The 27139-nt window shown below is 43.9% G+C and overlaps 1 protein-coding gene across 1 annotated transcript in view; it reads left to right on the forward strand.

Annotated features, from left to right (window-relative positions):
- Positions 1 to 27139, forward strand: part of TRIO (trio Rho guanine nucleotide exchange factor) — a 905131-nt gene that overhangs the window by 324031 nt on the left and 553961 nt on the right. Inside the window, 1 exon segment of the mRNA XM_030209962.1 lies at positions 23984 to 24175. Coding sequence (XP_030065822.1) covers positions 23984 to 24175 — 192 coding nt within the window.

Consider the following 27139-nt stretch of genomic DNA (forward strand, 5'->3'; position numbering starts at 1 on the left):
AAACCGCCCTCGACAAGCTCTCCCACCGGGCGCCTTCAGCATCCACCTCAGCAAGTGGACGTTTTTCCCGGGCCCGGCAGGCTGCACCCTATTCTTTTGCAAAGTGTAGGTACACCCAGCCGGCCCGAAGGCCTCGTCAGGCACAGGGACAGCCCCAGCGCGCTCGTTCTCGTCAACAGCGTGCGCCTAAGCAGCCCCCTGCGCCTCCACAGCAAAAGCCGGGGACGGGCTTTTGACTGGATCCACGGGAACATAGCCGCCCTCAAAGTGTCCGTACCGGACGATCTGCCGGTCGGGGGGAGGTTAAAATTTTTTCACCAAAGGTGGCCTCTCATAACCTCCGACCAGTGGGTTCTCCAAATAGTGCGGTGCGGATACGCCCTGAATTTGGCCTCCCTGCCACCAAATTGTCCTCCGGGAGCTCAATCCTTCAGCTCCCATCACAAGCAGGTACTTGCAGAGGAACTCTCCGCCCTTCTCAGCGCCAATGCGGTCGAGCCCGTACCACCCGGGCAAGAAGGGCAGGGATTCTATTCCAGGTACTTCCTTGTGGAAAAGAAAACAGGGGGGATGCGTCCCATCCTAGACCTGAGAGGCCTGAACAAATTCCTGGTCAAAGAGAAGTTCAGGATGCTTTCCTTGGGCACCCTTCTGCCAATGATCCAGAAAAACGATTGGCTATGTTCCCTGGATTTAAAGGACGCATACACTCACATCCCGACACTGCCAGCTCACAGACAGTATCTCAGATTCCACCTGGGCGCACGGCACTTTCAGTATTGTGTGCTGCCCTTTGGGCTCGCCTCTGCCCCACGAGTGTTTACAAAGTGCCTCGTGGTGGTGGCGGCGTATCTACGCAAGCTGGGAGTGCACGTGTTCCCATATCTCGACGATTGGCTGGTCAAGAACACCTCGGAGGCAGGAGCCCTCCGGTCCATGCAGTGCACTACTCAACTCCTGGAGCTGCTGGGGTTTGTGATAAATTACCCAAAGTCCCATCTCCAGCCAACCCAGTCTCTGGAATTCATAGGAGCTCTGCTGAATACCCAGACGGCTCAGGCCTTCCTTCCCGAAGCGAGGGCCAACAACCTCCTGTCCCTGGCTTCGCGGACCAGAGCATCTCAGCAGGTCACAGCTCGGCAGATGTTGAGACTTCTGGGTCACATGGCCTCCACAGTTCATGTGACTCCCATGGCTCGTCTTCACATGAGATCTGCTCAATGGACCCTAGCTTCCCAGTGGTTCCAAGCCACCGGGAATCTAGAAGATGTCATCCGCCTCTCCACCAGTTGCCGCACTTCACTGCTCTGGTGGACCATTCGGACCAATTTGACTCTGGGACGTCCATTCCAAATTCCGCAGCCCACGAAAGTGCTGACGACGGATGCATCTCGCCTAGGGTGGGGAGCTCATGTCGATGGGCTACACACCCAGGGTCTGTGGTCCCTCCAGGAAAAGGATCTGCAGATCAACCTCCTGGAGCTCCGAGCGATCTGGAACGCACTGAAGGCTTTCAGAGATCGGCTGTCCTGCCAAATTATCCAAATTCGGCAATCAGGTTGCAATGTATTACACCAACAAGCAGGGGGGCACCGGATCTCGCCCCCTGTGTCAGGAAGCCGTCGGGATGTGGCGTTGGGCCGGCCGGTTCGGCATGCTTCTCCAAGCCACATACCTGGCAGGCGTAAACAACAGTCTGGCCGACAGACTGAGCAGAGTCATGCAACCGCACGAGTGGTCGCTTCATTCCAGAGTGGTACGCAAGATCTTCCGAGAGTGGGGCACCCCCTTGGTGGACCTTTTCGCCTCTCAGACCAACCACAAGCTGCCTCTGTTCTGTTCCAGACTACAGGCACACGGCAGGCTAGCGTCGGATGCCTTTCTCCTCCATTGGGGAACCGGCCTCCTGTATGCTTATCCTCCCATACCTTTGGTGGGGAAGACCTTACTGAAGCTCAAGCAAGACCACGGCACCATGATTCTGATAGCGCCCTTTTGGCCCCGTCAGATCTGGTTCTCTCTTCTTCTGGAGTTGTCCTCAGAAGAACCGTGGAGATTGGAGTGTTTTCCGACTCTCATTTCGCAGAACGACGGAGCGTTGCTGCACCCCAACCTTCAGTCCCTGGCTCTCACGGCCTGGATGTTGAGGGCGTAGACTTCACTGCGTTGGGTCTGTCTGAGGGTGTCTCCCGTGTCTTGCTTGCCTCTAGGAAGGATTCCACTAAAAGAGTTACTTTTTCAAGTGGAGGAGGTTTGTCGTTTGGTGTGAGAGCAAGGCCCTAGAACCTCGTTCTTGCCCTGCACAGAACCTGCTTGAATACCTTCTGCACTTATCAGAGTCTGGCCTCAAGACCAACTCAGTAAGGAATCACCTTAGTGCGATTAGTGCTTACCATTATCGTGTGGAAGGTAAAGCCATCTCTGGAGAGCCTTTAGTCGTTCGATTCATGAGAGGCTTGCTTTTGTCAAAGCCCCCTATCAAGTCTCCTACAGTGTCATGGGATCTCAACGTCGTCCTCACCCAGCTGATGAAACCTCCTTTTGAGCCACTGAATACCTGCCATCTGAAGCACTTGACCTGGAAGGTCATTTTCTTGGTGGCAGTTACTTCAGCTCGTAGAGTCAGTGAGCTTCAAGCCCTGGTAGCTCATGCTCCGTATACCAAATTTCATCACAACAGAGTAGTGCTCCGCACCCACCCAAAGTTCCTGCCGAAGGTGGTGTCGGAGTTCCATCTTAACCAGTCAATTGTCTTGCCAACATTCTTCCCCAGGCCGCATACCTGCCCTGCTGAACGTCAGTTGCACACATTGGACTGCAAGAGAGCATTGGCCTTCTACTTGGAGCGGACACAGCCCCACAGACAGTCCGCCCAATTGTTTCTTTCGACCCTAACAGGCTAGGGGTCGCTGTCGGGAAACGCACCATCTCCAATTGGCTAGCAGATTGCATTTCCTTCACTTACGCCCAGGCTGGGCTGGCTCTTGAGGGTCATGTCACGGCTCATAGTGTTAGAGCCATGGCAGCGTCAGTGGCCCACTTGAAGTCAGCCACTATTGAAGAGATTTGCAAGGCTGCGACGTGGTCATCTGTCCACACATTCACATCACATTACTGCCTCCAGCAGGATACCCGACGCGACAATCGGTTCGGGCAGTCGGTGCTGCAGAATCTGTTTGGGGTGTAAATCCAACTCCACCCTCCAGGACCCGAATTTATTCTGGTCAGGCTGCACTCTCAGTTAGTTGTTCTTCGTAGGTCAATTTCTGTTATATCCTCGCCGTTGCGAGGTTCCATTGACCTGGGTTCTTGTTTTGAGTGAGCCTGAGAGCTAGGGATACCCCAGTGGTGAGAACAAGCAGCCTGCTTGTCCTCGGAGAAAGTGAATGATACATACCTGTAGCAGGTGTTCTCCGAGGACAGCAGGCTGATTGTTCTCACCTACCCTCCCTGCTCCCCTTTGGAGTTGCGTTTCATAATTTTGTTTGTCATTCAACTGGCGGGAGCAGTCGCGCACGGGCGGGAAGATGGCCGCGCATGCGCGGTGGGCGTGCCCTGCGTGCGGACCGCCCACGAAGCTTCTTCCGGTTGGTGGGGGGCTGACGTGGACGTCACCCAGTCGTGAGAACAATCAGCCTGCTGTCCTCGGAGAACACCTGCTACAGGTATGTATCATTCACTATATTGAGCAAAAGAAAATGACAATCATTCTCAAAGCGAACATTCCAATCTCTTTCTCTTCTTTTTTTCACACATTTTGATGTCTTTTGTGCATTTTCTTGGTTGTCTTCTAATGCATTTTCCTTTCATCTTATTCCCTACTTCTGCCTCTTGGCATTGGTCTTACCCTTCAATCTTTTTCACCAATTTCTTGTGCCTCACTCCACTTGTATCTAGATTTTAACTCTCGTGTCCAGTTTTGTCTGTTATGTTCACTCACCTACTTGACAGTTTTCCACTTTTTCCACCACTCTTTAGTCCCATTTCTACTTCCTGTTCTCACCCCTTTCCCCAGTCTTCAACTACCTCCCTTGGCTCTTATTCCTTTACCAGCCTTAGGTACTTCCCATGTCACTCATCCTCTCCTTTTATCTAACTCTTTCTACTGTATCTTAGCCCTGTCTCCTTTCATATTTCCTCTTTCTCTGTTCCCATCTTTCTCTACGCTGCTGCTGAGTCCCTCCAGACATTTGATCTCTTTACTTCTCCCTACCCATCTGCATGTAGTCTCATAGACCCAGCACATCCAACATATACCATCTGCATTCAGTCTAGGGCCCTGCTCTTCCCTTCTTATCTGTCTTCTTTTCCTGTTTGACTTCTCCTCCACTTTCCCTTTCTTGCTCATTTCCTTGTCTCATCCCCTTCTTCCTGCATTCTCACTGGATTTCTCTCTCCTCTCCTCCAATGCAGGATATTTTCTCTCACCCTCATCCTCAGTCTTCCTGTCTCACTCTCCCTGGAATACATCCTTTTTCCTTCCAGCTAATACCCAGTCCCTCCTTTGTCCTTCTGTCCTCCTCCTATAGTTTATCCACTGCTCCAATCTTCACTCTTTCTTATTTTGTCCATAGTCGTCTTATTCGCTTCTTCCCTGTTCAGGTCATTCTTCACCCTATAACAGTGTTCTCCACCATGGGACTGGAGAAGGGTGGACGTTGGCCTTTAAAAAAAGAGTTTGGGGGAGGGGTGTTGAGTCCTAATAATTCGGAGGTGCTTTCAATATCTGCTTGTGTATAATGGATTTTTTGTAGTGATTATTGTGTAGTGATTACAAGGGGAGAGATACTCTGGCCTCAGCCCTATTCTAAAAGTGTGTGAGGCATGAAAACATTTAAGCTGGCTTCCCTATATATATATATATATATATATATATATAATAATGTGACCATTATTATTCATTAGAAAGGTTTTGGAGGGAAACTTGCCTTTTTTTGTTCTTTTCTGCCTTCCATAAGCCAGGAATTTGAGGTCTTGTAGAGGAGGAGTCCCAGAGCACTCAGACTTGGGACAAATGAAAACAGGTATATGCTACTCTAAGGCATTGGTTTTCAATCCAGTCCTTAGGACACACCCAGCCAGTCAGGTTTTCAGGATATTCACAGTAAATCTGCATATGAGAGATTTGCATATATTGGCTCCTTCCATATCATCAAGCAGATCAATCCATAGACGGGTGGGTTGTATCCATCTACCAGCAGGTGGAGATAGAGAGCAATCTTTTGCCTCTCTATATGTGGTCATGTGCTACCAGGAAATCCTCAGTATTCTCTCTATCTAGCAGGTGTGTGGTCACACGCAGCAGCTCTGGCTTGGTCTCCACGCCTATTTATTTAGGCTTTGTTGAGTACCTGGGGTTGAGGGCTCTTCGTGAGCAAGTGCAAACCTGGTGGTGCCAGGTCCCTCCTTTTCTCCCCCCTCCCGCTGGCTCCGTTAAAAACAAAACATAACAATCTTGAAGCCGAAAAGATTTTACTTGCAGCTGCTCAGTGGGACACAATTCGTTGCAGCTCGGAGCAAGAAGCAGGTAATTTTACCTTTTCCTAGCAGGCAGGGGGTTCCCCGAACGTTTCCCTCGTGGATCATGGCGTTGGATGGTAAGGGCGTGAAAAAGCTCTCCCCGGACCGCGATCGCGCGGCTAGTGGGGAGGCGCGGGGATCGGAGGCAGAGAAGCCCTTTTTGGGTGCCCTTCCAGACTTTGCTGATTTAGCTGGTTTTTTTCCTCCGCTGGGGCGTCGGTGGCCTTTCTCACCTTAGGTGCCCATCCCCCGATGTCCGCCCTTCCGACGTCGGCCGCCCATGCAGCTCGGACGGCCTCTGGTATGGCCGCCTTTGAGTTGGGCTGCAGTAAGAAGATGGCAAAGTTTAAGCACCATGCTTCCCGTGCGGCTCCTTCGCAGAGTGACGCGCCGGACGCCATTTTGGATGTGCAGCGCGCCTCTCCCCCGCTCTATGGAGTGGAGGTTGAGAGTTCCTCTAGGGCTGTGGCCCAGGTTGCAGAGGTGCACAAACGGGGGGGGGGGGGGGGTTTCCTCTCCCGAGTTTATTTTGTTGCTGCATCAATCTTTCAACTGCAAACGCTGCTCCTGCTCTCCTGTCAGATATGGGGGACGATGCTTCCCTGATCAAGCGCCCTCGGGTGGATCTTCAGGTCTTGGGGGACTCTGTCTCCTCTGATGTAGATGACGGCAGCATTTCTGAGTTTTCCCAAAGGTCCCTTGGGGATTCTTTGGAGGAGGCTGATGCTCGCCCTGATGGGGGAGATGACCCCTCTGCAGCGCGGCTTTTTCGCTCAGAGGAATTGCCTAACCTGTCCTCATTGTGGAGTTCCTGAAACCCCAACTGGTTGGGTGTATCTCAGTGATTGGGCGGAGAATCCCTGCTCTAGAGAGTAGTGGGGGTTTTGTTCTTGTCTTCTAATGTCCAAAAACAGGTAGCAAAATTTGAAAGGATAATGACCCAGCATCCAACCTGGTAAAGGAAAAGAAAAGATGAGTTTTACTGTTGGCAGTTTTTGTCAATCAAGGTCAAGAGGAAGCATGGACAGTGCTTCTCAACCCAGTTCTTGAGGCACACCCAGTCTGTTAAATTTTCAGGATATCAACAATGAGTATGCATATGAGAAATTTGAATTTGAAGGAGGTAGTGTATTCAGATCTCTCATAGGATGATTCATTGTGGGTATGCTGGTTATGCCTTGAAGGCTGAGTTGAGAAGCACTAGCATAGAAGCTTCTGTGAGTCTGGACCCTGGTGTACTGGGTCCTGGATAGAGGAATGAGTTTTGGAATAGAAAGACAACACTGGGAGATAGGAATGATACACAGTTGTGTGTGTATGTTTGTCTTGAGCTGTGTGTGGGCTTTTTCTTTCTTTATATTTCAACTGTTTTTATTGATGATTCAACATTATAAACATTTTAACATTGCCAGTACATCTATCATTGGGCATTATAAGTAATACAGCATATTAACTTGTATACATCAATAAATTCCATCATCAATAGTTTTATGCATCTTCCCCTGGTCCCTTTGCCTACCCTCCCAAACATACTCATTAACAGCAAAACGTACATTTAAGGGGAGGTGTTTTGTTAAATATACATCACAGTCATCTTTTATATTCCCCCCTCCTTCTCCCCTTCCTTCTTCCCCCCCACCCTCTCCCCCCTGATATTCATTAATAGTTACATTGTGTTTATGAGTTCAGGTATGTGTACCATTATTCTATAATATTATCAAAGCTTATTGAGTACAAGACTCCGGCCTCTCTGCGTTAAGGTATCCAACATAGGCCCCCAAACCTTAAGGAAGCATTTTTTCCCACGACATGAGCCTTTTACATTTCTTGCTTCCCATGTCATTAAAAGATGCACCTGATTTCGCCATTGCCAGTAATCTGGGGGTTTATCCGAAGTCCAACATTGCAAAATACACTTTTTGGCTACCAAGCATAATTTGCGACTTAACAATATTTCATCTGCCGTAAGGCCACGGAATGCTCCTGGGCAATCCAATAGTAATTGCACCGGAGTGCCCACTATAGTACGTGAAATGATTGAATTCATAAATGCCAGTATCTTTTCCCAAAAAAACTGTATTTTTGTGCATTCCCAAAATGCATGATAGAACGAGTTTTCCTCCAGTGTGCATTTCATACAGGTTGGTGTGTCAATCCCTCCTACTTTATAGAACTGGCGTTGTGTGAAGTATGCTCTATGTATTATTCTAAATGCACATTCTCTATAATTTGCTCCATTAATCAGTTTAGGGATGTTCCGAATGTATGCTGCTATGTCCCAATTAGATAAATCTACATTTGTATCTGCTTCCCACCTACGGCGAAGTTGTGACCAATCTCTATCTGACCTCAAAGTCCACAATTGTTTGTGGAGCTGCGAAATTGTGGGGGCTTCCTCTGATATTTCATCATAAAACTGTTTAATTTTCTCCCCCAATTGAAACTTAAGCTCTTCTGCATCAAGTGTTTGTATATAGTGTTTTATCTGACCATACCCAAACACATCCTCCCAGTTTGCAGCGTCACTGGGTATTAGTTGACTTAGAGGTTTAATTTTCCCTTCTAAATCTATTATCGTTTTTAGACATGTGAGCCCTCTCCTTGCCCACCTCCGAAACACCTGATTTTCCAATCCTGGCGTAAACAACGGGTTCCCCCTTATGGTCAACAGTTCTGTCATATTCGGTTGTCCCCCCAGTTTTGCCCCCAAGTATTTCCATGCCTCTTGTAGAGGAGTCAGTATTATACTACCCTTAAATTTCTTTGGCACCGATTTATTATTGAGATGCAGCAAGGTCACCATATTATAGGGACTAAAGTATATCTTTTCTAATTCTAGCGGGGTGTGTGTGTTTGCAGAAAAAATCCAATCTCTCATTAACCGCAACAGGCTTGCCAGATTATAGTATTGTAGATTAGGCAATCCCAATCCACTCTGCTGCCAGGTCCCCAGCATCAACTGCAACTTCAGTTTAGCCTTTCTCTTTGCCCAACAGAACTGTCCTACCATTCGATAGAATCGTTTGATATCTTTCTGTAATAATCTCAATGGCAGGACTTGTAATACATATAGCCATCTGGGTAATATTACCATTCGTATGAGACAAACTCGACCTATTAGTGGCACCGGTAACATCTTCCAGGTTGCCAGCTGTTGTTCTGTTTGACTGAACAATCTATTGACATTTAGGCTGTATATGTCTCCTGTCTGAGAAGCAAGCAAAATTCCCAGGTACCTAAAAGAACCCTCTACCCATCTCAGCGGGAATTCTGCTCTCCAAAGAGATTTGGTATTAACTGGTATCGCCAGGGCTTCTGACTTATCCAAATTTAATTTGAATCCTGAATGATCTCCAAATTCCTTAATTATTTCTAGAAGATCTGCAAGTGATGTCTTTGGGTTAGTAAGTGCTACCAGCAAATCATCCGCAAATGCTGCAATTTTAAATTTCATCGATCCAATCTCCACTCCCCTAATGGATCTTACTGAAATTATGTCTCGTATCAACGGGTCTAAGTATAATGCAAATAGTAACGGGGAGAGTGGACATCCTTGGCGTGTCCCTCTCGTGATCTCAAAATTTGCCGATACCATTCCATTTACCATGATCCGTGCTCTAGGGGTGGTATATAGTGCTTTAATTGCTTGTACAAACCATCCCGAAAACCCATATCTACTTAAAACTGAAAATAAAAAAGGCCATTCCACACGATCAAATGCCTTTTCGGCATCAAAACTGACCAATAAAGCATTTTCTGCAGACCCTTTAAGATGTTCTAAAGATAGTAAAATACTTCGCAAGTTCTTAGTTACAGATCGACCCTGCACAAACCCCACCTGTGCTTCATGTGTCAAATTTGGTAGTACCGCCCCTAGTCTCTTTGCTAATATTTTTGCAAATAATTTGACTTCACAATTCAGTAGTGAAATAGGTCTGTAGGAGGATAAATGCTGCGCATCGCGCTTAGGCTTTGGCAACACTATAATTTGAGCCAAATTAAGATTTTCCGGTAACTTCCCCTTCATCACCCATTCATTAAATACCTCAGTTAATATGGGGGCTATGTTTTCTCCCAACAATTTATAAAATTCAGATTTTAAGCCATCAGGTCCGGGTGCCTTTCCCAATTTGCTTTGGCCAATTGCCCAAACAATTTCATCACAACTTATGGGTTCGTTCAATTGTTGGAGTTCTGTCTGTCTCAGCAAAGGGGTTTCAATATTTTGCAAGTAAAGATCATTCTGTAAACCCTGATTCTCCCCAGCACTATAGAGCTGTTGGTAGTAAACCTGAAAAATTTTATTGATTTCTTCATCCTTGTTTATTAGTTTTCCGTCTTTGCCTTTAATAGCACCTATGTGTCTTGCTGTTGATTGTGGTGCAATCAGTTTAGCCAGGAATTTACCACTTTTGTTCCCATGTTTATAAAGTTGGAAACGATAATAACTTTGGGACTTTATTGCCCTCTCATGCAGCATTGCATTTATCTCTGTTTGGACTGAGATTATTTCTTTATGTATCTTTGGAGCCGGGTTCTGCCCATATCGAGTATTCAAGCGTAAAAGTTGTTTTTCTAATCTCAATAATTCTCTATCACGTTGTTTTTTGTAATTGCTAACATAGCTGATAATTTCCCCTCGGATGACTGCCTTTGCTGCCTCCCAATACGTGGGTGCCTCTAGTACTGATCCTTCATTGAAGTGTTTGTACTCCTCCCATTTAGCTGTTAAATATTCTCTAAATTTCCCGCTTTTATAAAGGTAACTAGGAAATGACCAATTTCCCCCTCTTTGGGAATTATTATCTCCCAATTGCCAAGTCATCCAAACTGTGGCATGATCTGAAATCACACATGGGCCAATTTCTACTTCATGTATATCGGTAAAAATCTTGCGTGACACTAACAGGTAATCAATTCTAGAATGGGTTTGATGAGCCCTTGATTGGTGTGTATATTCTCTCTCTGTTGGATGCAACGTGCGCCATACATCTAAAAGGTCTAATGTATTGCACATGTCAGGTAAACCTCTAGTGTTCCTTTCCCCTCGTGCCATTGATGGATGAGATTTATCAATTTGTGGATTCCATGGCATATTAAAGTCCCCACCCATTATCACCGGTAGGGCCTCCATGTTGGCAATGGTTGTAGTTACTTTTTTATAAAATTTAAGGTCCAATGTATTTGGGGCGTACACACTACCTAAAATTATTTTTTTCCTGGCAATAGTAACCTTACAAAACACAAAGCGACCCATTGTATCTTTATGCTGATTATGAATTTGGGTCACCACTCCTTTCCTGATAAGGATGGCCACACCCCCCTTATTGCCCACCGCTGGTGAGGCAATGCAGTCTCCCACCCACCATTTAACCAACTTTGCGTGTTCTTCATCAGATAAATGGGTTTCCTGCAGTATCGCTATGTCTACCCTTAGTCTTTGCAAATGCTGTAAGATTTTAGATCTTTTAATAGGGGAGTGTATACCACCTATATTCCAAGTGACAATTTTAATCATCTTGTGTAATATAAGTTCACATTATCCTTAATTGACAAATTCATATTTAAATTCATGAGAAGCCATCCCAGCCTATGGCTCCCCATCTCGTCACATATTAGCTGTTCTCTTAGTCTGATGTTAATGCATTTTATGGTACACCGTGTCTTTTCTTCCATTTCTTTGACATATTTAACCCTCCGCATCAATTCTCTCCGCTTCCAATTCCCCGCTAGCCCATCCCCCCCTCCCATATCCTCCCCTCTCCCTCCCCGTCTCCCTTTACCATGTGCTTCCTTATATGAAGCCGTCACTTTTTAACGCTAACCCACCTTCTCCCCTTATTACTGTTAGTTCTTAGTTCTTCTAGAACCTTATTATTTCGTTTTTTACATTTTAACATTTCCCAACCTTTAAACTTCTAAGTATACTCCCCTTCTTAAACTCCCCCCTTTATATTGAGCATAACCATCATAACAGTATTAACATAAAGAATTAAATACCAACAAAACCGAATAGCAGTTCTACCACCATCTGTGCCAGAGTCTCTCAATGGTATCTGCCCCTTAAGAGTTCTCCTGCTTCAAATTTGTTGAATATAGTTAATCGCATCCAGAGCTAGATTTCGCCCAGCCTCATAGCTGCCGTTCTTTTCGGGCTCACGCAGGTTCTGTATCCTCAGGAACAGCCTTATCCGAGTGTTCTATCTGCGCAATAAAGTCTTTTGCCTCCCTTTCAGATGTGAATGAACGTAGTTTGCCCCCATGTGTTATTTTCAATGTAGCCGGATATTGCAGGCTAAAACGGATCTTCAAAGCAAATAATTTTGAACACACGGTAGAAAACGCTTTTCTCTTGGCTGCAATACCTGCTGAGTAGTCTTGAAAGCAGAGTATTTTTGCTTTTTCATAGGTCAGAGAGTTATTTGATCTTGCTGCCTGCAAAATATATTGCTTGTGCATAAAATTGAGTACTTTGCAGATAATTACTCGTGGCTTAACAGCGTTCATCTGGCGAACTCCCAGCCGATGCGCACGTTCAATTCTTAAAGGACCAAGCTCTGCTGGAAATTCAATACTTTTGGTCAGCCATTGTTCTAGAATCCTCACCAGCTGCTTTCCCCCGAGCGCTTCAGGTAAGCCAACCAATCGGATGTTATTCCGTCTGGAACGGTTTTCCAGATCCTCAATTTTAGATTCCAAATCGGATATCGTTTTCTGCACAGTTTTTTGAGAGTCCTCCACTCCCGTCAGCCTGTTTTCCACTTCGCTGACTGTAGTTTGGAACGCTATGCATTCCTTAGTCAAATCCTCTATTTTCGTGTTCAACTGTTCCAATTTAGTATCCAATTTTTGGTCAAGTGGAATCAGCCGACGATCTAATAGATCTTCCATCACCCCCGTTAATTCGGAGGTGATCTCAGCCACCCACGCCGAAGACACCGATGGATTTGTTTCGGGGAAGGCCGTCGCCATTTTGTCTTCGGCCGTCCTTCCCCTCTGTCTTTCTTTTTGGGCTGCTTTCGTCGCCATATCTAGTTTTTCTCTCGTTCTGCTCGACCAGATTGTTGCCCTGGGTCCTTTTCTAGCGATTATTGCAAATTAGAAGGGTTTAATTCTCCTTTAAATGCGGGGATTCTCAGGCAGGCTTCGGAGAGAGATTCACCTGCAACCTCTCTTCACCATAGCGTCACGTGACCCCCCCGCTTTTTCTTTCTTTTTTTTTGGGGGGGGGGAAGGGGGGCCCTCTGGAGAGAATTTGGCCCTTTCTCTTTTGGGGAAATATTGTAAGAGTGTATACATATGGAATAGAAGAGTAGCCTAATGGTTAGAACAGCAAGCTGAAAACCAGGGAAGCCCGGTTCGAATACCACCTTATCTCCTTGTGATCTTGGGTAAGTCAAATAACCATCCATTGCCTCAGGTACAAACTTAGATTGTGACTCTTCTAGGGACAAGGAAAATTGTCGTGTACCTGAATGTAACTCGCGTTGGAAAAAGGCATGAGCTTTGTGCTTGCTTATAAATGCTTAAGCATTAAAAAAAAAAAAATCACTTAGCACTCATGTTATCTACAAATCTAAGTGAGTTACAATTTACATACATAATGAATAATAGCCAAAACAATGGACAGATGAACAAACTAAAATTTATTTTACTTTCCAATCATTTTCTTTTCTTTTCTCCTGCTTTTGGCCTTTACCTTTGAAAGAAATATTGCTTATTTTGCTGGTGAAGCAGAAAATAAACTTGGAAAACCTTCTAGTCTCTGCAGAACCTTTCAGTAACACTTAAAGGTTAGTTGACTGGCATTTGACATTTAAAATGAACATTAGCAGAGACATTTTCGGACTGTGTGAGAGCTTGTGGACTGTGTATGGTATTCTTGAAATCGAGCTTTCTGACAGCGATCAGGACCTTGTTACTGATGTACTTAAATCAGTGGTCTTCACTAATTTGTAAGTTAGGGGAAACTTTGGATCCAGATGAGTTGACCAGATGCCAAATATCTTTCTTTGCAGGAACCGTAACACTGCTGACCAGTGTGTGTTAGTGACATCCTTCCCTCCCAGGCCAACTTCAAACTTTTCATTGATGGTATTCTCAAGAAGGTGGGCATTTCCAAATGCATTCCCTTCTATTGGGAAATGCCTTGTCCTTCAAAGATGTAGATATTCCTTCCCCCTCATTCACGTCCCACTTTTTCACAAGCTTGGGAAGAAATGTAGAGAGCAGTGGAAAAAAAAATACAATGACAGTGAGGGTCACCACATTGAAGAATACTGATTTAGATCATCTTTGGGGTTTTTTTCACCCATGTGAACATGTTCTGTCGCCTTTGTCTTGTTAATTTAGAAGGAGCCATTGTGTGTGTGTGTGTGTGTGTGTGTGTGTGTGTGTGTGTGTGTGTGTGTGTGTGTGTGTTGAAGGGAAGAGAGACTTCACAGACCTGAAAAGTGAAGGGTGGAAAATGGTATCGGTTGGCATTTGTGCAAACTCACTGTACAAGTGAACATGTATGTGTTCCCTCCTTGGCCCTTGATAGGGCGAGTCCTATTGCGGATTCGACAGCACCGAAGTTTGGTGACTCTCATCGCTCCGGATTGGCCAAGGCGTCCGTGGTATGCGGACCTCCGGCGGATGCTGGTGGAGGCTCCCCTTCCTTTGCCTCTGGTGCCGAACCTGTTGATTCAGGGTCCGGTGACCATGGAGGATCCCTGCTGATTTGGTCTTACGGCCTGGCTCTTGAGAGGGCGTAATTGAGAGACAAAGGCTACTCTAACAAGGTCATCTCTACTCTCTTGCCGGCCCGCAAACGGTCTACCTCCGCAGCTTATGCTCGGATTTGGCGCAAGTTTGAGGCGTGGTGTGTTTCAAAGGCGATCACACCCACGCGGGCTACAGTCTTGCCGGTACTGGACTTTTTGCAGGACAACTTACAAAAAGGTCTGACTTATAGTTCCTTGCTAGTTCAAGTGGCAGCATTGGCATGCTTTCGAGGGAAAGTCTCTGGCTTGTCCCTTGCGACGCATCCGGACATTGTCCGATTTCTCAGAGGGGCGCTTCGGCTCCGGCCTCCCGTGCGGTCGCCGTGTCCGGCCTGGAACCTGGGGCTGCTGTTGAAGGCTCTCCAGCGTTCGCCTTTTGAGCCGCTTAGGCGGGCTTCTGAGAAGGATGTGACTCTCAAGACAGTCTTTTTGGTGGCCATGACATCGGTTAGACACGTGTCTGAGCTTCAGGCGCTTTCTTGTCGGGATCCTTTTCTACAGTTCTCTGAGTCTGGGATGACGGTGCAGACAGTGCCTTCCTTTCTGCCTAAGGTGGTTTCAGCGTTTCACCTGAACCAGCCCATTTTACCTTCCTTTTCTAGGGAGGACTTTCCGGATTCCTTTGGGCAGTTGCGTCTTTTGGATGTACGCAGAGCTCTGTTGCAGTATCTATAGATGTCAAATGACTTCAGGACTTCTGATCACCTTTTTGTATTGTTGACAGGTCCTCGGCGCAGGGGTCCGGCGTTTAAGGCCACTATAGCCCGTTGGCTCAGGGAAGTCATTTTTTCTGCCTATCTGCTTTCAGGACGGTCTCCTCCTGAAGTGTTTAAAGCGCATTTCACGAGAGCGATTTCCTCCTCGTAGGCTGAAACGGGTGTTCTTTCTCTTCTTGAGATCTGTCGTGTGGCTACTTGGGCTTCTCAGCTCTCGTTTGTACGGCATTACAGGCTGGATGTGGCAGTGAAGCAGGACGCAAGTACTTGCTCGTGGAGTTGCCTGTTCCCACCCTAAGTAGGGAGTGCTTCTGTACATCCCATCAGTTAATGGGTTCATCTGCTGTTGATGACAAGGAAGGGAAAATTAGGTTCTTACCTTGGTAATTTTCTTTCCTTTAGTCACAGCAGATGAATCCATGATCCCTCCCTGTTTGACTTTGTTTTTATTTTTTGTTACATTTGTACCCCGCGCTTTCCCACTCATGGCAGGCTCAATGCGGCTTACATATACAGGTACTTATTTGTACCTGGGGCAATGGAGGGTTTAAGTGACTTACCCAGAGTCACAAGGAGCTGCCTGTGCCTGAAGTGGGAATCGAACTCAGTTCCCCAGGACCAGAGTCCACCACCCAAACCACTAGGCCACTCCTTGTTCAAATCTTTCATGCAGATATTGTAGCTCTTCGGGAGGAGTTGAAGACAAGTTCTCAGAGTTTCTACATGCTGTTCTGTTGCAGGAGGCTGAGATCGTCCCTCCTTTGTTTGGTTATTGCTCCAGTTCTGGGGCGTTTGTTCACTGTGAGGAAAGTTTGTTATATTGCCTTTCTTATTCACTCTGCTTTGGAAATTTCATATACTGAAGGCAGAAGGGGGCTGGCCGACCAGAGTCACTGTGTCTTTCAGTGTTCTCTATCTCTACCTGCTGGTAGGTGGATACAACCCATCAGTTAATGGATTCATCTGCTGTGACTAAAGGAAAGAAAATTACCAAGGTAAGAACCTAATTTTCCCTTTCTCAAATTATTTCCTGGTGCAATCTTTTCATTGTAATATTTCCCCATTAACACTGTAAGCTGACCAGTACTTGTGCTTGTAAATAATCACTGCAGGTTCCTCTCTCATAGAATCTAGCTGCTGAACACCGCAAGTTAGATTAAAATACTGCATCTTCATCATACCCAAGAGAGCCTGAAAATTCTTTAGACGTATCCAAGCTAGTATATATATAATAATTTAAATATTGAAAGACCATATTATATCTCGAAGCATAATAGCCTCCGCACACATGGACCTCAGCTAATGAAACCTGAAACTAAAAGCCACAGTGCTTTTATAATAACTGACTTTAAGCCACATTTGGAGTGACAGTGATGTCATATCTCCACAGAGAGGCTAATTTTTAAGGAGCTTATCCCAAATTTAGACTTAAACGTTTGTATCAAAAGTATTTGTTTGGAGCACTGTATTTACCATATAATCTACTACTACTATGCAAGATCATAACTACATTATTTGCATTTGCATTGCACACACAAAAATGCAGAGAGGCATTTGGCAAAGTAACTCATCTAAGACTCCAGAGGAAACTGGGAAGTCATGGGATAGGTAGTGTTCTATTGTGGATTAAAAATTGGTTAAAAGAGAGAAAACAGAGAGTAGGATTAAATGGTCAGTAATCACAATGTAGAAGGGTTGATGGTGGGGTTGCGCAGGGGTTTGTGCTGGGACTGCTGTGTTTTAACATAATTATGAATGATCTAGATATGGGAATAACTAGTGAGGTAATTAAATTTGGTGATGACACAAAGTTATTTAAAACTGTTAAATCGTGGGAGGATTGTGAAAAATTGCAAGAGGACCTTACGAGACTGGGAGACTGGGCATCCAAATGACAGATGATAATGTGAGCAAGTGCAAAGTGATGCATGGTTCCATATTAGGAGTCACCAACCAGGAAAAAGATCTACTTGTCATTGTTGACAATACATTGAAACCCTCTGCCCAGTGTGCAGCCGTGGCAAAGAAAGTAAATAGAATGTTAGGTATTATTAGGAAAGGAATGGAAAACAAGAATGAGGATGTTATATAATGCCTTTGAATTGCTTAACGGTGCGACCACACCTTGAATACTGTGTGCATTTCTGGTCGCTGCATTTAAAAAAAGATATATTGGGATGGAAATGCATGCTGGACAGGGCTCACCATTCCTCCCCAATGATCTGCAAACCCTAACGCCAGCTGGCGTAGGGTTTGTTGCAGCCAGCGACCCAATCTTTGGCGCGCTGGACGCTGATCATTGGGGATGAATGCGTTAAGCGCTGATTAGCATGCATTTGCAGGCTACTTGCGCTAAGAGCTCTCGAGGGCTCTGATCATGGGGCGGTAGCAAACGCCGGCGCTTTATGGCGCTAACAGCCTCTGGCGCCAGCATTTGCTTTTGATCATCTGCCTGTGAGTTGTGCTACTCTAAGCAGAAAATCTCTTCTAAATTCCCTGCCAAATCATTAACTAGTAGAAACATTTATTCTATGGTGGTAACTTTTTATCTTTCTTTCAATTTTAAAATCTATTTGTTTTAAGAAATGCATTGTGGTTAGTAACAATTACTATAATGTGTGAGTAAACAATTATACTGCTAATAGCCAGTGCGTTGGATACTGGCTCAGAGCTAAGCCTCTAAAGGAAGGCAAATTAGTAATGCAGAGCAGTACATGCTTGCTTTCTTTTCTTGGCCATCAGGCGCATAGCTTAGTGCCATAATCCTTGGGTTCAGTATGTTACATATTTTTCATTCTATCCATGAAGCTTATTAGAAATATTTTATGCACACAAGGCTGTCTCATCACACAGGAGACACATTCCTTGCAGTTTAGAGACTTGTATCTTTCCACTCTTTGGAAGGGAGTGTTATGGAAAGTCTCGGCACGCACAGCAGTGGTGAGATTTCATTTTGTCCTTTTCCTGTTCAATAACAGGAATGACAAGATAAAACGATAATAGTAGCAGAGGTAGCAATGCAGTTGGAGCAAAAAGTCCTGGATACTTTGAAATCTGTTTTTCTAACCATGAAGAAGACATGGTGGGCTGGAGGAAATGTGAAGGAAGAAAGTGGTTTTCAAATCCACAATGACCTAATGTCAGGCATGAGAAACCAGTGATCCACAACCAAGAGGTATAAACTGCATTGGTCAGAGTTGTCTGTACTGATAGATGAGAATGCTGGTCCAGACCTCCTGCATCTCTCACAATAGTGATTATATAATCTTCACATGCTTGTGTTCATTTATAATTGATTTGACTCAGTGTTGTACACACCTGTGGAAAAGATTATAGATTTTTAAAAAATGTTAGCCCTTCATTGTTGCATCACCATCTGGAATAAATTTGTGCTGACAAATTTAGGATTGGCATTTTTGACTTTAGTAAATAACTTGTCTGATTCCTTGGAAATCTGTCTTGGTAGCCATAGCACTGCCTTTAGTCTTTCCTAGCACTGAGGTTTATATGGGGGTCGGACTTCCCACCCTTGCCCTGCTTTTCAAAAAGTAATTATTTCAGCCACCCTGATAATCTAATGTTAGAACAATGAAAGGAATAAATCGGATGTAAATTTAGAAAGCATTGCTGGCTCTTCTTTGGTGGCGTTGGAGCAGGTGAGATGGAATTATACTGCATGACATAGGTAAGCACCTCTTCATGCGTCTCATGCTTAGGTGTCATTAAGACATCCCTATTGTATTTAGCTCGACGATAGACTTTATGCACTACATCTATCGGATAGCCTCGTTCCAATAATTTGGCAGTATCAACAATGGCATTTTGGCTCTGAATCTGCACATCACACCAGCACAATAAAAGGTAAGTGCTGAACATTAGTGTGTGCTACACCGCATAAGAAGTGCATTGTTAAATAATAAGGGTGTATATTCTTTTTGGAAAGCTCTTTTGGGAAGGTTTTTGCCAATGATGAGCAATTAAGTGATAGGATCGATCTCTTTAGCTCTTAAAGTATTTTTTGCAACTACATTCAAAGCGGTTTACATCGTATGTACAGGTACTTATTTGTACCTGGAGCAGTGGAGGCTTAAATGACTTGCCCAGAGTCACAAGGAGCTGCAGTGGGAATCGGACTTTGATCCTGGGGAACTGGGTTCGCTACGCTAACCACTAGGCTGCTACTCCTAGTCTGTTTTCCCTTCCCCATGCAGTCGTCATTCTGCGTACACTCAAAACAAATTAAACAAACCTTTGAGCTGCTGCATTTACGTTTCATTCTTTATTGTTGGTAGCATTTTTATTTAATCCCACTTATATTGTCAAACGTGCCGGCTTGTGCAGCATACTGATGTACACAGAGGAGGTATAATAACAGAATAACTTTTCATAGGTAGTGTAGTAATTTGCTATGAATTGTAATCGATGTGTCATTTGGAGGGGCTGGTTATAGGGACACCCTAGTGTGTGTTATATTCGTGCAGAGGATTTTTTTCTCCTGGTAAAGGGCCACTAAAACAGACATCATGTTATGAGAATCAGGTGCTCAACATTCAGAGTTTCTATCTATTTATGTATTTACTTATGACATTTATATCCCACATTAAACATGAATTAGTTTGAAAGCTAGGAGCGTTTAAAATCTTTTTTTTTTTTTTCCCTGTGCCTAGATCAAAAGAGAAAGATGGTTTGTGGGAACTTGCTCCTTTTGTTTTGTTGAATGCAGTGTTATATAGTAAAAATGCACTTAATATTGTTTATTACTATCGTTTAAAAGAGAGATTCAGTATTGAGGGAAAAGCTACCTTCATGCAAGTCCAGAACTGGTCTAAATGTGCCAACATTTTACAGTTCTGTGATAAATTTATTTTTTCTTCAAGTCATTTTTCAACTGCACTTTCACTGTTATTACGCAAATGCGAACACAATTATAACACTAATTAATAAGTTGTGGATGTTACTGAATTTTATTATTCTGTCTCACTGTATTTCCAGTTTCAACACAGTATAAGCCATCACAAGGGCAAAAATATAGTAAACCAATGGACTGCATTAGAGGCTTATAGCCCATTTAGTTATGTTAAACAAATGAGAGATCTACATGAAAGAAAATACAGTGCAATCCGCTTAAGTGCAAGGGTCTGGGACCAAAGAAATGCATGCAATTAACCGGATCGTGCACTTAACCATTGTGACCCAAAGAAGCTTGACATCTGATAAACATATGTACAGTACTGTTTATTATTATAGGTACAGTATACAGTCTCCGTTAACTGACATTAGGCTTACTTGAAGTAATCAGTTATAGTCCTCTGTACACTAATGGGTCTGTGAGTTCCATAGACTACGTCTGCCAGATGGTAAAAACTGTCATAGCACTGACATCCAGTGGCCTCCAGATAGGCCCGCACGGTGTTGAGACTCTCCAGCGCTCTTGCAAAAGTGACAGGAGGAGGTTGTTGAATTTCGTCAGCATGTGCCTCGCTGCTCATTTCATCCTCTGTTTCATCATCAGCCGTTGTTGCCTGCGTGTATGCACATATCTCCACATCAGTGCTGTCGTCAGCTGTTTGTAGATTGTAATCAACAGCTACGTAGCGATGGAACTCCTCTTCAGTAACACCAGCTGGGATGCCAATAACCTGTTCATCTGACACATTTGCAACAGCTGCATCCCCCTCCACATCCTTAACAAAGCTTGCCTGCTTGTAGCAGTTCACAATGGTTGCCTGTGTAACATGATTCCAGGCTTCTTTCTGCATATGTAAGGAATCCAACGGTGATAGATTACGAGCTAGTTCAACAGCACGTTTATCCTTGCCAGTCTGGTCTTCCATAACACTCATCAGATGACGTAGCACAAGAGCCCGATAATGTTGTTTGAAATTGGCTATTATGCCCTGATCCATAGGTTGGATCAGAGAGGTAGTGTTTGGTGGCAGGAAGACCACCTTGACATTAGACAGCCTGACATCATCCCTGTGTGCAGCACAATTGTCACAAAGCAACAAATTCTGACACTTTTGTGCCCGCATTCTAGTGTCTAACTTCTTTAGCCACTGCTTCCAAATTTCCCCAGTCATCCATGAATTTGCGTTAGCCTCGTATGACACAAAAAGTCACTTAACTTTCTTGAAGCAACGGGGCTGTTTGTTCTTTCCAATGACGAGGGGTTCCAACTTCTCTCCCATCCATATTGCAGCAAAGGAGGATTGTCAGTCGGTCCTTCGATGTTTTACCTCCAGTAGTTTCGGCATGTTTGAATGCAAGCGTTCCATCAGGAATCGCTCACCAGTAGAGACCATTTTCATCAGCATTGAAAATGTCACTAGGTGCAAACTCGTTCAAGATGGTAGGAAGAACCGAAACAACCCAATTTTCAGCACCAAAGTCATCAGCGTCTTGTTTCTCACCATGCTGTTTCTTAAATTTTATGTTCCTCTCCTTCCATCTTTCCAACCATCCAACAGTGTCTTTGAATTCAGTTAGTCCAAGACTTTCAGCTAGCTGGTTAGCTTTCTCCATAAGCAGTGGACCACTAACAGGAAACTGTCTGCTCCTGACTTGAGAAAACCACCGAAGAAGAGCATCTTCTACCTCCTCAGCTTTTCCCGCTCGTTTTCGTTTCCGTTGTGGATTTGTATTGTTTTGCCAGTCTTCCAGAAGCTGGTCTTTCTGCTTGAAGACACGTGAAATTTGACTGGGATTGACACCATGTTCTTTAGCAATAGATGCTTGACTTTGTTTTCTAATTTTTTAAGAACTTCTATTCGTTCAGCCAGTGTTAAAGTCTTACATTTCCGCTGCCACGACGACGGCGACCCCAGTATACACTCTTAACAACATTTTTTTGCTTATTCTGCCTGTGTCAGTTAAAGGGGCGGTAAATTTGAAATCTCGTTGGTTGTCAAGCGCCAGTCGGCTTCCATATTCCGTCTGCGTACTTATGCGGAGTCTTTCCTGCAGAGGAGCGGTCTTAAACCATGCATATAAGCGAATCTTGCAGTTATCAGTGGTGCGCTAATCTGAAGTTTGTCCCCATAGAAATTGATAGTGCCAAAAACGGGACCGAAGTATGGCATGCAGTTAAACAGAGCATGCGCTTATCCGACGTGCACTTAAATGGAGAGCACTGTATTTATTTTTATTATTTTGACTTATGAAAACCACTTGTCCCTCAAACATGCTCAAAATAGAATAATCCATTTCTACAAAAGAGATGAGGTGAAGATGTGATTCCTTGTGCCCCAATGAAAAGGCAGATTACAACAGTTAAGATAAACCCATCAGTAAACAGGATATTCTCACTGAAATTTGGTCATGTATTACATAGAACAGTGTAGAAAAATGAGCATAAACTACAGCCTTTATTAGTGCTGTTTCCATCAGCTATAGTATTTTTTGAAGCTGTTTCAATGATACCAGTTTTGATTTCATGATATTTGTATCTACATATGGGATGCTTTCAAATAAATTAAAAAGCTGTCAAGTAAAACAATCTTCTGTCTTTCACCTTTTAAGGCACTGCCAATTCAACAGGAATCAGCTTCTGACTTTTTACAGACGGACTGTTCATAGGCAGTCCGTTATTTCTAATGATCTTTTACTATTGCTTTCAGTAACATTTGCTATTGTTTTGGGTGTAATTGTAACTCTGCCTACTGTCAGCCAGCTACGCCTACTGGCTTCAACCCATATAATGGGCTAGATAGCCTCGTCTCCTGTTCTCAATCTAACCTGGCTGACACTGTTGCTTACAGTTAGAGTTGGAGGAGTTGCCTAACAGAGCAGGGGTCAAATTTCACTGCTGCTCCTTGTGATCTGCACTTACAGAATTAGCACACACTAATAAGCTCATTTTACACCTATGGGCTTTATCATTTAGCGCCCGCTAATTCTGTTAGCCAGTGCTAACCTTTAGTAAAGGTGCTCCTTAATTTTCCGTTGCATCAGATACAAACTTGACTGAGTGCTCAGGAGCAGGAAAATACTAATCAGTAACCTGCTCCCCCCCCCCCCCTTTTTTTAACCATTGAAGAACTTGCTCAAAAGTAATATCAGCCATTCTCAAAACTAAACACCAGCACTAAAAATGGGTTGGTGCCAGGTTTGCAAACATGTTTTGTGCAGAATGTTCTAATGGTTTCAGCGCAGACTGCCTTTAAATGTGGTCATTAATGAACCTTATCACCCTTGTATGGTAGCTAGGCCCTGCTTAAAGCATCCCAAAATGCACTGTGTGAGGCAAGGCAACACCATGTTTAAGATGGTGTCCAGAGAAGCAGGAGCGAGTGGGCGTCACTCCTGCTTTCTACAAGGTACGAGTTTTGGGGGGATGGGTTGGACTTCCACTAGACCACCGGGTTAAGGTGACTGTGAGGGGTATTCTGGCCTAGCTGGAGAGGGGCCACTGGGGCCATCAGGGATTGTGACACGGGGGGGGGGGCATTGGTCCATTTTGGCTTTTTTTTTCTTTTTAACTGTCAACTTTCCTGTTAATGCCACTGCTCATACAGTGACAGGAAAGTTGATACTTTTTGTGCTGAGGAGCAGATTGCTGCAATTTTTAATGTGGCATGAATTTGCATGCTCATATTTTGAGCAAGCTCAGCAGTTTTTCTGTTATATTCGTAGTAAGTATCTCTCTGCCGCAAAACTTTGAGCATTGGCCCCCCTAATCTTTTATGATGGCGAGAGGAAGAGGATTTAGGATTGCCCAGGCCTTTTTCATTAGAATTTAGGTTGAGTTGAATTCGGATACAGTAGGTATTTCCTTGTCCACAGAGGGCTTAGTCTGTCCGTGAACTAATGAAGGGTTAAGTGACTTACCCAAGGTCACAAGCAGCAGTAGTGGAATTTGAACCCTGATTTAACTGGATCTCAGCCCACTGCTCTGCTAGGCTTTTGTTCCACTGTACTTGGCAATTTGAAAGATACTTGTACATATGTTTGAATTTTCTGAACAAATTTTCTTTCTCCCCTCAGAATGTGTATGTAAACATAAACCGCATCATGTCGGTGGCCAATCGCTTGGTGGAGTCGGGCCACTACGCATCTCAGCAAATCAAGCAGATAGCCAGTCAGCTGGAGCAGGAATGGAAAGCCTTTGCTGCTGCCCTGGATGAACGTAGCACTTTACTCGATATGTCTGCAATCTTCCACCAGAAGGCCGATCAGGTTGGTATAAAAAGGACAGAGGGAAGGTTGGGGTGACTACACCGCCATTGATATAAATGACCATTTAACCCTACCCTCTGTTTTAGAACTCAGATTTATGTCCACTCGGATGAACAGTTCTCACAAACGAATTGTGTAGGAATCATGGGAACAATTTTGACTAGCTCAGTTTTGACTGACTAAAAGTATTTACAGATCTCGTATCAGTTTTTCAGTGGGAAGCTATGCACATGGTTTCCCTTTCAAATTTTCCAGCAAGGTATGTGAGTATAGAAGTACCTCCTTGTGTAGTACCGAGTTTATCTGCAAACTGAAAAACAGGACTAAAAGACTACCTAGATTTGAAGATGAAAAATCTGTGCATCTACCTCGTTTTTAACCCATTTTCCTCCCAGGGTCGGGCCCATTTCCCCATTGGTATATATACCCACAACAGTCCTTTAGGGTAATTTTTCTGTGCGGATGTGCAGGAAAATAAACAAGTTACTATATAGTGATCTTTTCATTAGCCCTACATATCACTTGGTTTGATGGCTGCTTAATCCATTTTCCCTAATTCTGACCCCGTTAATTTAATTCTCATTGACAAGGATGAAATCAGTCACATTGGTCGGTGACATCATCTGGTGCTGTACACACCAGATGATGTCACAGCTCAGAAAATGTTGAGGTTTTTGTGAGATCAAAAAGTAATATTTGCTATAACATTCCAGTGGATGTTAGTACCCTGTAGAGAACTCACAAATTTAAATAAATGAAACCTCAACCGCCCCAGGAGACACTAAATAGTATTCATCCTGAAATGGGCTACTATCACAGGTTCCCGTTGACGTTTATTAGAAAAAAGGAACTCAGAAAACGACTCCCAACAATAAGAGAAAAAAAAATGTGTTCCCAAAAAACCAAAGGCCAACTAAGCAATAATGCAGATGACCTAACATACCAAAAGGCACTATCTACATTTAAAATGCAAAAATAAAAAGTTAAGTGCACAAATAACTTACCTTCACAGCTGCAGGACCGCTGAAAAATGCCCAAATCACCGCAGGCAGGTCATTATGTAGTCACAATACAGCACAGCATTTTTCAGCGGTCCTACAGGTATGAAGATAAGTGATTTGTGCACTTGATTTTTGATTTTTGCATATGTAGATAGTGCCTTTTGGTATGTTAGGTCATCTGCATTATTGTTTAGTTGGCCATTTTGGTTTTTTGGGAACACAGTTTTTTCTCTTATTGTTGGGAGTCGTTTTCTTAGTTCCTTTTTTCTAATAAACGCCAATGGGAACCTGTGATGATAGCCCAATTCAGGATGAATACTATTTAGTATCTCCTGGGGCGGTTGAGATTTCATTTATTTAAATTTGTGAGTTCTCTACAGGGTAGTAACATCCACTGGCAAGTTATAGTAAATGTTACCTTTTGCTATTATAGGTTATATTTTTGCTATCCTTTTGTGTTTTCTTCTTTGAGGTTTTTGTAAGCAAATGTGCTGCCTCCCTCTCATGACCAAGACCAGTCTTTCTGTCTGGGTGCAAATTAGACTGTCTTCCACGTGTGTGTGTTTCATTCCTCTCTGTAGCTTCTCAACTTTACTTCAGGGTGTTGAAACCCACCACAAAAATAGTTGTTTGATCTAGCCAGTTTGCTTCTTGCCACGTAATCCCTGATGAATGGAATCAAGACATATGTATGCATTAGAAGACTACACAGTCCAGTTCCTCAGCTTTTTACCCGTATGGGTCGAGTTCAAAGGTGATCATCTTTCATCTTGTCTATCTACCAGCACTGGATAGGTGACGCCTTGGCCTTAATCCAGTACCTCAAATAACTTTGTAATGAACTATGGTACCGATACAAACCTCTTCTTTTCTTTTGCTTGGTTTTTCTTTCAAGGAGTCCAACTTGAACAATCCATAAATCTTTTCCAGCACCCCCTTGTTAACTTCCTCAGTGTTTACAAATGTTGTAGACCACAGCTGTTGCAGTTATTTTTTTCTTTTGAAAAAATGAATTGCATCAAAGTTGTTAGTTATAATCTGGTAAGAACACTTACTTTTGGATTGATAGAATAGATAAGAATAGCTAACAAGATTGCCTTTGAGTTATCACATGGTTAAATTGGTAATTATTTTATTCATTAAACAAACATTGTGCAGCCAAATATATTGGGTATCCTGACGTGCTTTCATTTAAACTGTACTTTTTTTTAAACATATGGAAATAAAATATTTCAGGTTTTAAACATTTAAATATAGGTTTTTAGAGGCAAGATAAGATATTAAATTCTAGATACCTGACCACGGTTGTAAGGTTCTTTTTTTTACTGTAATAATGACTTCAGATACTTAAGTTTACACAGTGAAAGGCCCTTCCATTGATTGTCGAGGTTTGAGTATCTTGCCTGCAAAGGTACTCACTGTATATGCAGAGTGAGAATTAGATAAATAAGACAGCTCTGTGGGTTAGCATATTTATTTATTTAGATTGTGCTCACACCTTCTTCAGTAGTAGCTCAAGGTGAGTTATATTCAGGTACTCTGGATATTTCTCTGTTCCAGGAGGGCTCACAATCTAAGTTTGTACCTGAGACAATGGAGGGTTAAGTGATTTACCCAAGATCACAAGGAGCAGCAGTGGGATTTGAACCGGCCACCTCTGGATTGCAAGACTGGTGCTCTAACCACTAGGCCACTCCTCCACTCCGCTGGGGTGAAGGCAGTATTCTCTCTCACTGGCAAAGCTTTTCTGTTTGTGTTGCCAACTGATGCTTCAGCTGTATTTTTGAAATTCTCTTCCAGTACCTTCCTGTGTGTAATTTGAATTAGATACAATCCACTTTTATTTAATATAACGCAAATCATAGCAATTCACGATCATCAAATCAGCAGAAGAGTAGGTGCTGGAGAGAAGAGGGGGCCAAGGTTACATAGAAAATTTATTAGGTAAACATAGGAGAAGGGG

This window comes from Microcaecilia unicolor, chromosome 1, assembly GCF_901765095.1.
Source record: "Microcaecilia unicolor chromosome 1, aMicUni1.1, whole genome shotgun sequence".
In the NCBI taxonomy this organism is placed as follows: Eukaryota; Metazoa; Chordata; class Amphibia; order Gymnophiona; family Siphonopidae; genus Microcaecilia; species Microcaecilia unicolor.